At 59.4% G+C, this 10,595-nt stretch overlaps 1 protein-coding gene across 1 annotated transcript in view; it reads left to right on the top strand.

Annotated features, from left to right (window-relative positions):
• Nucleotides 1-600: 600 nt before the first annotated feature.
• The window catches only part of CPSF1 (cleavage and polyadenylation specific factor 1), a 14,437-nt gene continuing 4,442 nt past the window's right edge, over nucleotides 601-10,595 (top strand). Inside the window, 20 exon segments of the mRNA XM_070382592.1 lie at nucleotides 601-705; nucleotides 783-941; nucleotides 6,999-7,026; nucleotides 7,116-7,258; nucleotides 7,338-7,418; nucleotides 7,500-7,651; nucleotides 7,732-7,878; nucleotides 7,994-8,133; nucleotides 8,216-8,326; nucleotides 8,399-8,492; nucleotides 8,581-8,668; nucleotides 8,742-8,864; nucleotides 8,943-8,994; nucleotides 9,265-9,359; nucleotides 9,429-9,503; nucleotides 9,593-9,673; nucleotides 9,744-9,833; nucleotides 10,003-10,113; nucleotides 10,182-10,323; nucleotides 10,407-10,585. Coding sequence (XP_070238693.1) covers nucleotides 798-941; nucleotides 6,999-7,026; nucleotides 7,116-7,258; nucleotides 7,338-7,418; nucleotides 7,500-7,651; nucleotides 7,732-7,878; nucleotides 7,994-8,133; nucleotides 8,216-8,326; nucleotides 8,399-8,492; nucleotides 8,581-8,668; nucleotides 8,742-8,864; nucleotides 8,943-8,994; nucleotides 9,265-9,359; nucleotides 9,429-9,503; nucleotides 9,593-9,673; nucleotides 9,744-9,833; nucleotides 10,003-10,113; nucleotides 10,182-10,323; nucleotides 10,407-10,585 — 2,076 coding nt within the window. The 5' untranslated portion in view covers nucleotides 601-705; nucleotides 783-797.

The following is a 10,595-nucleotide window of genomic DNA, read 5'->3' as shown; positions in this document are numbered from 1 at the left end:
GGGCAACTACCAGGCCTGGGGAGGGAGCAGTGGGCAAGACGGGCGAAAAGGTGTCCTCAGGGGAGGGGCTCGTAGAGGGACAGTCCAGGGCCCCGCGTCGTGAGCTCGCCTTCTGGTGCTGGTGTCGCGGGGGGCGGAGGGGGGGGGTCGTCCTGCGGGGGCAACGCCGAGCAGAGACAGGACAAGACGCCTCCAGGAAGCTCTCCAGACCCCTGTGCTAGTCGGGCTCCGCCAGGCTTCCGGCAGCCGCCGGGGCCTAATTCGGCGCGTGTTTGGCCCGGGGGTCTCTGCTCCCCCGGCCTCCACACTGCTGCCAGCATCCAGCAGGGTGCTTGAGACCTCGCCTCTTCTTGCGGGAGAGACCCTCTGCAGTGACCCCATTCTGGGATCCGGGGGGCAAGCAGGTCCTGACCAGCCAGCCCTGAGCCGCCCAGCCACCGTCCGGCTTCCAGCCGGCTCTGCATTCTCCGCAGTGAGACCCTGGATCTCCCGCGAGCTGGGTTTTCGGGGCGCTGTATGTGGAACCCGGGAGCGGAGCCGCGAGGCTGCCCCCGGCCGCCAGGGGCCGCTGCGTCCCCCGCGGCCGCCGCGCCTCTGTGGCGCTGCGCAGGCGCAGGACCCGGAACCGTGGCGCGCGGCTTCCGCGTCCGGGCGGGCCGTGTTCGGCGCCGTACAGGTTCCCCATCAGCTGGCTCCAACTGCAAGGTGGGCGGCGGGTGGGCGCGGGCGGGCCCGGGGTCGCGCGCGGGCGTTCCTGCTCACCCTGTCCCCTTCCTGTGCAGCCCGAGTGCGGCGCCATGTACGCTGTGTACAAGCAGGCGCATCCGCCCACCGGCCTCGAGTTCTCCATGTACTGCAATTTCTTTAACAACAGCGAGCGCAACCTCGTGGTAGCCGGGACCTCGCAGCTCTACGTGTACCGCCTCAACCGGGACTCCGAGGTAGGCAGGCCCGCTGGGGCCGCTGCGCCCCGCGGCGAGGGGGTGCCCCGGCCCGAGGCCGATCGGGCCGACAGCGCCGCGCTTGGTCGTGTCCGGGAACCATGTTCCTCGACCTCCTGAAGCTCTGTTGGGCTCGGCGGCCTACCCTGGGCATCTCATTTGCTCTATTTCTCAACAAATCGCATGAATATGTACCGTGTGCTCGGTTTTAGCGATACGGTAGAGAACAGAATCTGCACACACTTGGAGCAGGAGGACACCTACTGACTAAATACACGCGTGAGAACACACACCTGTGGACACCCTGCAGAAACAGCGAAGGAAATAGATGAGGGCTGAGGGATCAGAGGAACCTCCTTTAGACAGAGTAGGAATTCGTTGGGGAAAGAACATTCCTGGCAAAGGGAACAAGGCTGGGTGTAGGGTGGGGGCAGGTTGTGGGTTGGAGGTCAGTGAGGTGTGATGAATCCCTCGGTGGGGGAAACACCGGGGGTGCTCTGATTGCCAGAGGTGTGAGGGTTTTGGTGGTGAGGGGTGGCTTCTTCAAGAGGCATCTTCGCATGTGTTCTTGGAAGGGGAGTAAGAGCCAGATGCAAGGATAGGGAGAGGTGGGTTCCACGTGGATGCAAGGACAGCGTGCGGGCCAGAAGCATCTGAGGGCAGGCAGGGTTGGACTGGGGTGCAGAGTGGAAGTGGGGCAGGAAGGGTTGTCCTCCGCAGGGCAGGGTTCTGAGTAAGGGCTGGGGCAGCAGGGAGGAGGCCGCCTTCCCCGGGCACTTACTTCAGGACACTAGTGTTTGTTTTATGTTAAATGTGTGTACAGCTGTACTAATCCACACGTGATGAAGCAAGCAAAATACAGAAGAATGTGTGAGAGGTTAGTGACTGTTTGTGTCAGTAAATAATATTAGTTTAAGCTTTTGTGATACAGCAGTTTTGAGATCAGTATTTGGCTTTTGTCGACATTTCAATCAAAACTGAAAATGAAATTTTGCTAATAAATACATACGGCTCTACATTGAATGAGAGCATCTTTGCTGTATATACTATATCTGACACTGGCTTTCAGTCAACTTTGAGGGACAAATTGAATGTTTTTACATCTGTATATGTTTTGCACTTGGGTTCGCAGCCCCTTCTTAGCGATCACTCACTTCTCTTTCTAGGGGTCATCTGTTAAGAGCCTGTTTTGTGTGGGCATCTTGAGAGGGGTTGATGAGCTGCCCTCATGGCTGTGGTTCTGGGGGTAGGGGGCCACACGCTGCCAGTGCAGCACTTGCTGAAGGCCAGAGTGCCCATGCATACCACCAGGATGGGATGGGGAGTGGGGAGCCAGGCGAGGTCTAAAGCTCACCTCCTTGGAAAGGTGAGATTTGAGTGGGTGAGGAGGAGCTGATGCGGGGAGCCTTGTAGGTGTGGGGGGGAGAAGAGCTTTGAGGCGGAGTGAAGGTGCCAGGGCAGTAGGGAGGGAAGAGTGGCTGGTCACAGGGCTTGCAAGGCTGGATCAGGGCATCAGCAGGGTAGCCTTGAGGGCAGTCTTGGGAGCTGAGTGTTGACCTGAGGCCAATGGTGAGTTAAGGTTTGGGCAGAGGAGTGAGCTGATCTGACCCTTGTGTCCTGGGGTCACCGTGGCTGCGACAAGTAGAAGGCGACTGGGCTGGGTGGTCATTGGTGGGGCAAGGAGGCAGGATAGACAGGATGTGAGGCGCGCAAGGGAGCGGAGCTGTGGGCTGTGCAGAGGCTTTGCCAGAGTTGGGTTTGGGGCCAGACTAACCCTGCAAGTGAAGTTGCTGGCACCTGCAGGGGAGATGGTTGCGGGGTGAGGGGCATAGGGGCAAGAGTGCACTTTGGACATTGTTGGAGTATGTGTTGCTGTTAGCAGCTTGAAGCAGCCGCCGGCGCCTCAGCGTCTGTCGTCAGGAAGCCAGGAGCTCTGCCATCTGCAGGCCCCACTGGGGTATGGTTTCTACCATCTCTCGATGCACGCATGCAGCTACTGCAGAAAGCGTCCAGCCTTGCATCACCGCCTCCCCCAGGACAAGGGCTGAGAGACCTGCCACGCTGGAAGCCGTGGAGCCTTTCATGGCCTAATCTGGATGCTGGGCCCTGTGTTTCTGAGCCTCAGATGGGTCCTGAGATCTAGACGCGCTTGGCGACCCCGACGAGGAAGCCTGGCGTCAGGCAGGATGTGGGCTGGTGAGGCCAGGAGCCCAGAGCAGGAGAGTTAGCACCAGTGGACAGAGACAACTCCATGGGGGAGATCTGTGCAAAGGGAAGGGAAGGAATGGAACAGGAACTGGTAGGAAAAGCAGGGTTTTGTGAGGTGAGTGAGGGCGCATTAGTGCCCTGAAGGGAAGGAGCACTGGGCAGCCCCCGCATGGAGCCCACCGAGACCCTCAGAGGCTCTGCACACCTTTCAAGAGCTGTGAAGAATCCCACAGGAGGCCCTCAGCAGACCGGATGTGGCTGCCAGGCCTGAGTCAGGTGTTTGCTCCACAGCCTTTCAGCGTAGGGCAGCCTCCAGCTCCTGGACAGAGCACAGAGTGTAGTGGCAGGAGGGAGTGTGGCGCCTGGGCAGAGCCCTCAGTGGCTGAGCCCGTCGGGGACCAGCCTAGTCACTGCTGCAGGACAGCCTGCCTGGAGCCCCAGACACACTGTCACCAGGGTGGCACAGTCCTGAGGGCAGCCGGGAGCCAGGACAGCACCACAGGGACCATGCGGACGGACGCCCGGCCTGGGCCCGGTCTGCGTGACGGGAAGGGCCTGTCTCCTCTCTCTCCACGGGGCTAGCCTGGTGTCTGACCGGTGGCCTCGCGGTGGCTGAGCTTCCTGGGTGGTGAGACGAGGCCAGGGCCAGACCACTCACAGGGCACTGCCTCCCTTTTGAGGCTCCTGTCCTTCAGAGCAGCCCCCAACTGGGATGAAGAGACGATGGTGAGCCCCACGGGCCATGTGCAGTCTCCGCCAGGGAGCCAGGTTCATGGGCAAGGTCTTCAGGGTGGCGGCAGGGAAGGGAGAGGGTCCCGAGCAGGTGGTGGGCCTGGCGTTGGGTGTGTGCCTGGCTCGGGTCCTGGGCTGGCAGACCGCGGACAGCGGCCGGGGCAGGGTAGCTGTGTGTGGGAAGCGGGTGAGTGCTGGCTGGGGCAGCTGTGACCTTTGAGAGGAAAAGACATGTAGGAAATGTAGGGCACTTCCTAAAATTAATGACAGTCCCAAGTAAACAGAAAAGGTATCATGGACGGGAAGTCTCAATACTGTAGAGATGTCACCCCCCCCGCCCTGCCCCGCACAAATTAATCCAAAATTAATTAATTAATTTTGTCCTTTTAATTAATTAAATGTCCTTTTTCTCAAAGTTGCAGTAAAGTTTCTCAACAGTTTAATCTATCGTGATTCTCAGATTTACATGGAGGAGCCAAAAATCAAGAACGTATAATTTTAGAAATGAACAAGATGGAGCACTTGCCCTATAGGGTTGTCAGGAATCGTGTGTGTGTGTAAGTGTGTAAGCTGAATTATTAGGTACAGAAAGACAAATTACAAGTCACTTTGGGGGACTTCATGGTGGTTCCACTGCAGGGAGTGCAGGTTCCACCCCTGGTTGGGGAACCATCTCCACATGCTTGTGAGGCCGAAAAAGAGTTACTTTTGAACTGAGCTTTTTGTCGGGAAACGTCCCCCTTTAATACTTTTTGCCTTAAGATCTACTTTGTCTAGTAGTAACTTGGCTACGCGTTTTTCGTTTGTTTGTTTTCTTAAGTCCTTGCGTAGAGCATCTTTTTAAAATCTGTGTTGTTATGTTTTCAGTGAACCAATAGCAAATAGTTGGATGTTGTTTATTATTCTGACGATTTTTATTGTCTTCTGGCCTGAATGTTTGGTTTATTTATTTATTCTGTCACGAATGGATCTGATCTGGTCTAGTTATTTGAAGTAATTTCTCGTGTAGTTGGGTTTGAATCACCATCTTGCATCTTACTATTCTTTTATTTATTGTTTTGGATTGATCAGCTATTTTGTTTCATTTTATCTCTTCAAGAAATATTTTATTTATTCACTTGTTTTTAGTTTTATTTATTTGGCGATGCTGGGTCTTAGTTGTGGCATGTGGGACCAGGATCAAATCTGGCCCTCTGGCATTGGAAGCATGGGGTCTTAGCTACTTACTGGGCCACCAGGGGAGTCCCTCATTTCATCTTTTCTGTTGACTTCGGGTTGTGCATTTTGTCTTACATTTGAGGTCACAGCAGTCTCTGGCTCGAGGGAGCCTGCCCAGACAGCCTAGAATCCTTGAAACCCTTCACCCTCTTTCCCTGCTCGCTGCATTCTGTTGTCACAGGCTTGCTCCTGCAGAACATTATACTGTTGTTAGCATTTTGATTTTACATAAATTCAGACTCTCAGAAAAGCTGCATAAGCACCAGAATTTCCTGCATACCCTCGTCTACAGTCCTGAACGTGTTGCTGTATCTCTGGCTTTTTCCCTGGGCCTGGAGGATCCCCTTGGCTTTTCCCAGAGGTCAGTACACCTGTGCATCCAGGCAACACCACAGTCCCTGCTGGGACCACAGGCCTGTGAGAGTCCAGGCCTGGTCAGATCCTTGGTGTGGTCCTGGGCACTGGTGTCAGTGGCTTGGAGAGGTGGGTGGTAGCCTCCCCACTATGACACGGACTTGAGGTGGAAGGTGCCATCTCGTGCTCAGACCTTCCTCTGCGCTTGGCATCTGTGGGGTGGCGGGGCGGCTGGGGCGCACCTCACTCACCCTCTCCCCACCTCCAGGTGCGCCTGCCTCCCTCCCCTGAGTCCTTCCTTCATTTATTATCACACGTTCAGCAGTTCATACTCTGTGCAGGAGGCTGTAGTCTTTTTTTGTCATCTGGGGTCTTCAGCCTGAAGACCTTCCTTTGGTAATTGTTGAAGAGTGTTTCTGATGTTGATCTTGGTCCACTTTTGTTTGTCTGAAAACGTTTTTATTTCAACTTCCTTTTTGAGGGATATTTTCATTGGGTTTACAATTCTAAGTTGACTGTTTTCTTCTTTCATCACTTTAAAGACCGTCTCTGGCTCCTATAGTCAGTTTTAATGAAGGTGGCATTTCTGTTCTTCTCTGACTGCTTTTATGATACTTGTCTTTGTCTTTGATTTTCTGTCTTTCAACTGCGATGTGCTTGGCTGTAGTTTGTTTGTGTTTGTCCTGCTTTGGGACTTACTGACCTTGAGTCTGTAGGCTGATGCTTCTCATCAGGATATTTCGGTTATGTCTTCAGTTAGAGGTTCTGTCCTTATCCTGCCTCTGCCTTCTAAATTGCCAGTGGTGTGTTAGATTATTTAATTACGTCCATGTGTGTCTTAAAATTTGTTATGTTTTTCCTCTGTGTCTTGTTACTGCCCAGAGTGGCAGTCAGTCTTCATCTTGACCCTGTGTCTGGCCAAGGGGGCGGTGCCCTGGGCTGGACCCATCGCTGAGGGCGACTGTCGTGTTCAGTGCAAGTGTGTCCCTGCTAGAGACCCGCCGGGGATGACTTTTTCTGGATTAAGGAAGTTGTGTTCTGGGTCAGCAAGGGGTTTCTGTCATGAATGGGTCTCGTCTGTTATCAAGTGCTTGACATAGTCACTGAAAACAGTAGATGGTTTTTCTCCCTGCTTGGGTGCAGTGGGCTGTAGTGAGGGGCGTTCCCGGGATGCAGCTCAGGGTTGGTGTGGCCACCTCCCCTCACCAGAGTCCTGGGCCCTGGGCCTACCTGGAGGATGCAGATGGGGTGAGGCCACGGCCCCGGTAGGGTCACTGTCACAACCAGTTGGGCTCAGCAGAGCTGGGGTTCCTTCTTCCTAACAAGCACGTGTCATCGCTGGCTGGCCCAGGGTGAGTCTGAGTGGTTTTGGGGGGCACATACAGTGCTGTCCAGCCTTCGACCCTGAGAGCCCCAGCGTTGGGGGAGCTGGGGGTGCTTCCTGCGGGCTGGTCGCCCGCTCCCCATTGAGGGCTCTTGGCCACAGGGCCGGTTGTGGGTAAGGTGGGCCCCTCACAGTTTTTTCCTTCTTCCTCCCTCCTCCAGGCGCCGACCAAAAATGACAGGAGCACAGGTGAGTGAGCTCAGGGTGGCTGCCCAGCCGTGAACCCGGGAGCGGGGGCTGGACGTGGGCCCCAGGCCCTGTTCACTTACTCTCCGCAGATGGGAAGGCCCACCGAGAGCACCGGGAAAAGCTGGAGCTGGTGGCTTCCTTCTCCTTTTTTGGCAACGTCATGTCCATGGCCAGCGTGCAGCTGGCCGGCGCCAAGCGGGATGCCCTGCTCCTGAGCTTCAAGGATGCCAAGGTGGGGCGGGGGTGGGGTGGGCAGGGGTGGGATCTGGGGGCTGTGGGGGGCGGGCCCCATTCTGACCTGCCGCCCCCAGCTGTCGGTGGTGGAGTACGACCCAGGCACCCACGACCTCAAGACCTTGTCTCTGCACTACTTCGAGGAGCCTGAGCTGCGGGTAGGGCTCGACTCCCCACCCCCAGCCCAGCCCCAGCCCAGTCTCTGGGGGGTGCTCCTGCCTGACGCCCCTCTCCTGCAGGACGGCTTCGTGCAGAACGTACACACGCCACGGGTGCGTGTGGACCCCGACGGGCGCTGCGCGGCCATGCTCATCTACGGCACGCGGCTGGTGGTCCTGCCCTTCCGCAGGGAGAGCCTGGCCGAGGAGCACGAGGGGCTCGTGGGAGAGGGGTGAGTGTGGGGGCGGGGTGGGGGCCCCACGGAGTCCAGGTGTGCGCCACACTGCCCCCACTGACGCCTGCTGCCCCTAGGCAGAGGTCCAGCTTCCTGCCTAGCTACATCATCGACGTGCGGGCCCTGGATGAGAAGCTTCTCAACATCGTCGACCTGCAGTTCCTGCATGGCTACTACGAGCCCACCCTGCTCATCCTGTTTGAGCCCAACCAGACGTGGCCTGGGTGAGGGCCTGTGGCCTGGTTGTGCACAGGGCTTGCTGCGGGGGAGGAACCTGGTTGGTCTCCGGGGGAGCGGGCCTGCTATGCCGGCCCCACGCTGACTCCTTTTGGCCCCCAGGCGGGTGGCTGTGCGGCAGGACACATGCTCTATCGTGGCCATCTCCCTGAACATAACGCAGAAGGTGCACCCCGTCATCTGGTCCCTCACCAGCCTGCCCTTCGACTGTACCCAGGCCCTGGCGGTGCCCAAGCCCATAGGTGACAGGGGCCTGGGCTGGGGCGGCGGGGGTGGGGTGTGTGTGGAGCGTGCTGGGCCCTGCCACCAGCGTGTCTGTTCCAGGTGGAGTGGTGATCTTCGCGGTCAACTCGCTGCTGTACCTGAATCAGAGCGTCCCTCCCTACGGCGTGGCTCTCAACAGCCTTACCACCGGCACCACTGCCTTCCCCCTGCGTGAGTGCTGGGGAGCAGGGCCCGGGGTGGCGGGGGCTGCTGCTGGGCCTGGCTGACCACCCCTGCCCACAGGCACCCAGGAAGGTGTGCGGATCACCCTGGACTGTGCTCAGGCGGCCTTCATCTCCTATGACAAGATGGTCATCTCCCTCAAGGGCGGTGAGATGTGAGTCCCCGCTCTGGGGCCCGTCCTCCCTGGCAGGGGAGTGGTCCCCCAGCCCCAGCTGAGTGTCCTCCCACCCCCGCCCCCGCAGCTACGTGCTGACGCTCATCACGGATGGCATGCGCAGCGTCCGGGCCTTCCACTTCGACAAGGCTGCTGCCAGTGTCCTCACCACCAGCGTGAGTGGGGTCTCGGAGGGCGGCCCCGGGCCCCAGGTTGGGCAGGCCGCACCCTCACCCATCCCGCCCCCAGATGGTCACCATGGAGCCTGGGTATCTGTTCCTCGGCTCTCGTCTCGGCAACTCGCTGCTCCTCAAGTACACGGAGAAGCTGCAGGAGCCCCCGGCCAGCACCGCCCGCGAGGCTGCCGACAAGGTAAGCTCAGGCCCGTGGGGATGCAGCCCCTACAGGCGCCCTCCGAGGTACTCAGTCCCTACTCCTCCCACCTCACAGGAAGAGCCACCCTCCAAGAAGAAGCGTGTGGACGCCACCACGGGCTGGTCAGGTGCGGGCTGGTCGGGTGCGGGGCTGGTTGGGTGTGGGCTGAGCGTCAGGTGAGGGGCTGTTCGGGTGAGAGGCTGGTCGGGTGAGGGAGGGCTGAGCGTCAGGCTGGTCAGGTGCGGGCTGGTTGGGTGCAGGGCTGGTCGGGTGCGGGGCTGGTCGGGTGCGGGCTGAGCATTGGGTGAGGGGCTGGTTGGGTGCGGGAGGGCTGAGTGTCAGGCTGGTCAGGTGCGGGCCAGCAGGTGGGCTCAGGTGGGCTCTCGTCATGCTCCAGGGAGCAAGTCAGTGCCGCAGGACGAGGTGGACGAGATTGAAGTGTATGGCAGCGAGGCGCAGTCAGGCACACAGCTGGCCACGTACTCCTTTGAGGTGAGGTGGGGCTCAGAGTGGTTGCCTGGTCCTGGCCAGCCTGCCTCCTGACCACTGCCGTGCCCACAGGTGTGTGACAGCATCCTCAACATTGGACCCTGTGCCAACGCCGCCATGGGCGAGCCTGCCTTCCTCTCTGAAGAGGTGCCCACTGGGGGAGGGGGGCACAGGGCGGGGCGGGGCAGGCTGCACAGCAGAGGTCCGGCCCTCACCCCTGCCCCTGCCCCGTGCAGTTTCAGAACAGTCCGGAGCCAGACCTGGAGATCGTGGTGTGCTCCGGCTATGGCAAGAACGGGGCCCTGTCGGTGCTGCAGGTGAGGGGCAGCGAGGGGGCGCCTCCTGGTGGGGCCTGGGTGACCTGCTGACCCCCGCCTGTCCTTCCAGAAGAGCATCCGGCCCCAGGTGGTGACCACTTTTGAGCTCCCTGGCTGCTATGACATGTGGACCGTCATTGCCCCCGTGCGTAAGGAGCAGGTGAGTGCGCCCAGGTTGGCGACACCCAGCCAGCGATCCTGGCCTGCGCCTGGCCTGTGGCGGGTGCCCAGGGGCCACGGGGCCCGGGACCCGGCTCTGTGCCGCTCAGGCTTGCTGCTCAGGTGGCGTGGCCTGGGCTGGGAATCCCTGCCCTCTTCTGCCTTCACAGGAGGAGACCCTCAAAGGGGAGGGCACGGAGCCAGAGCCTGGTGCTCCTGAGGCCGAGGATGACGGGCGGAGACACGGGTTCCTCATTCTTAGCCGGGAAGACTCTACCATGGTGAGGCACCCGGAGCCCGGGTTGGGGCCCTACTGTGAGCAATGCCCCTCACGCACCGCTGCCCACAGATCCTGCAGACGGGGCAGGAGATCATGGAGCTGGACGCCAGCGGCTTTGCCACGCAGGGCCCCACGGTCTTTGCTGGCAACATCGGGGACAATCGCTACATCGTGCAGGTGTCGCCGCTCGGCATCCGCCTGTTGGAAGGAGGTGGGCCAGGCCTCGGGCGGGAGGGCGCGGGCCCGGGGCTGGCGCATGCCCCCTTCCCGGGGCTGACTGGCCTGTGTCCACAGTGAACCAGCTGCACTTCATCCCCGTGGACCTGGGCTCCCCCATCGTGCAGTGTGCCGTGGCTGACCCCTACGTGGTCATCATGAGCGCTGAGGGCCACGTCACCATGTTCCTACTCAAGAATGATTCGTACGGGGGCCGCCATCACCGCCTGGCGCTGCATAAGCCACCCCTGCACCATGTAGGCGCCC

Source organism: Bos mutus, chromosome 14 (assembly GCF_027580195.1).
Source record: "Bos mutus isolate GX-2022 chromosome 14, NWIPB_WYAK_1.1, whole genome shotgun sequence".
Lineage (NCBI taxonomy): Eukaryota > Metazoa > Chordata > Mammalia > Artiodactyla > Bovidae > Bos > Bos mutus.
The sequence above is the reverse complement of the archived record's forward strand: the minus strand, read 5'-3'. Positions and strand labels throughout refer to the sequence as shown.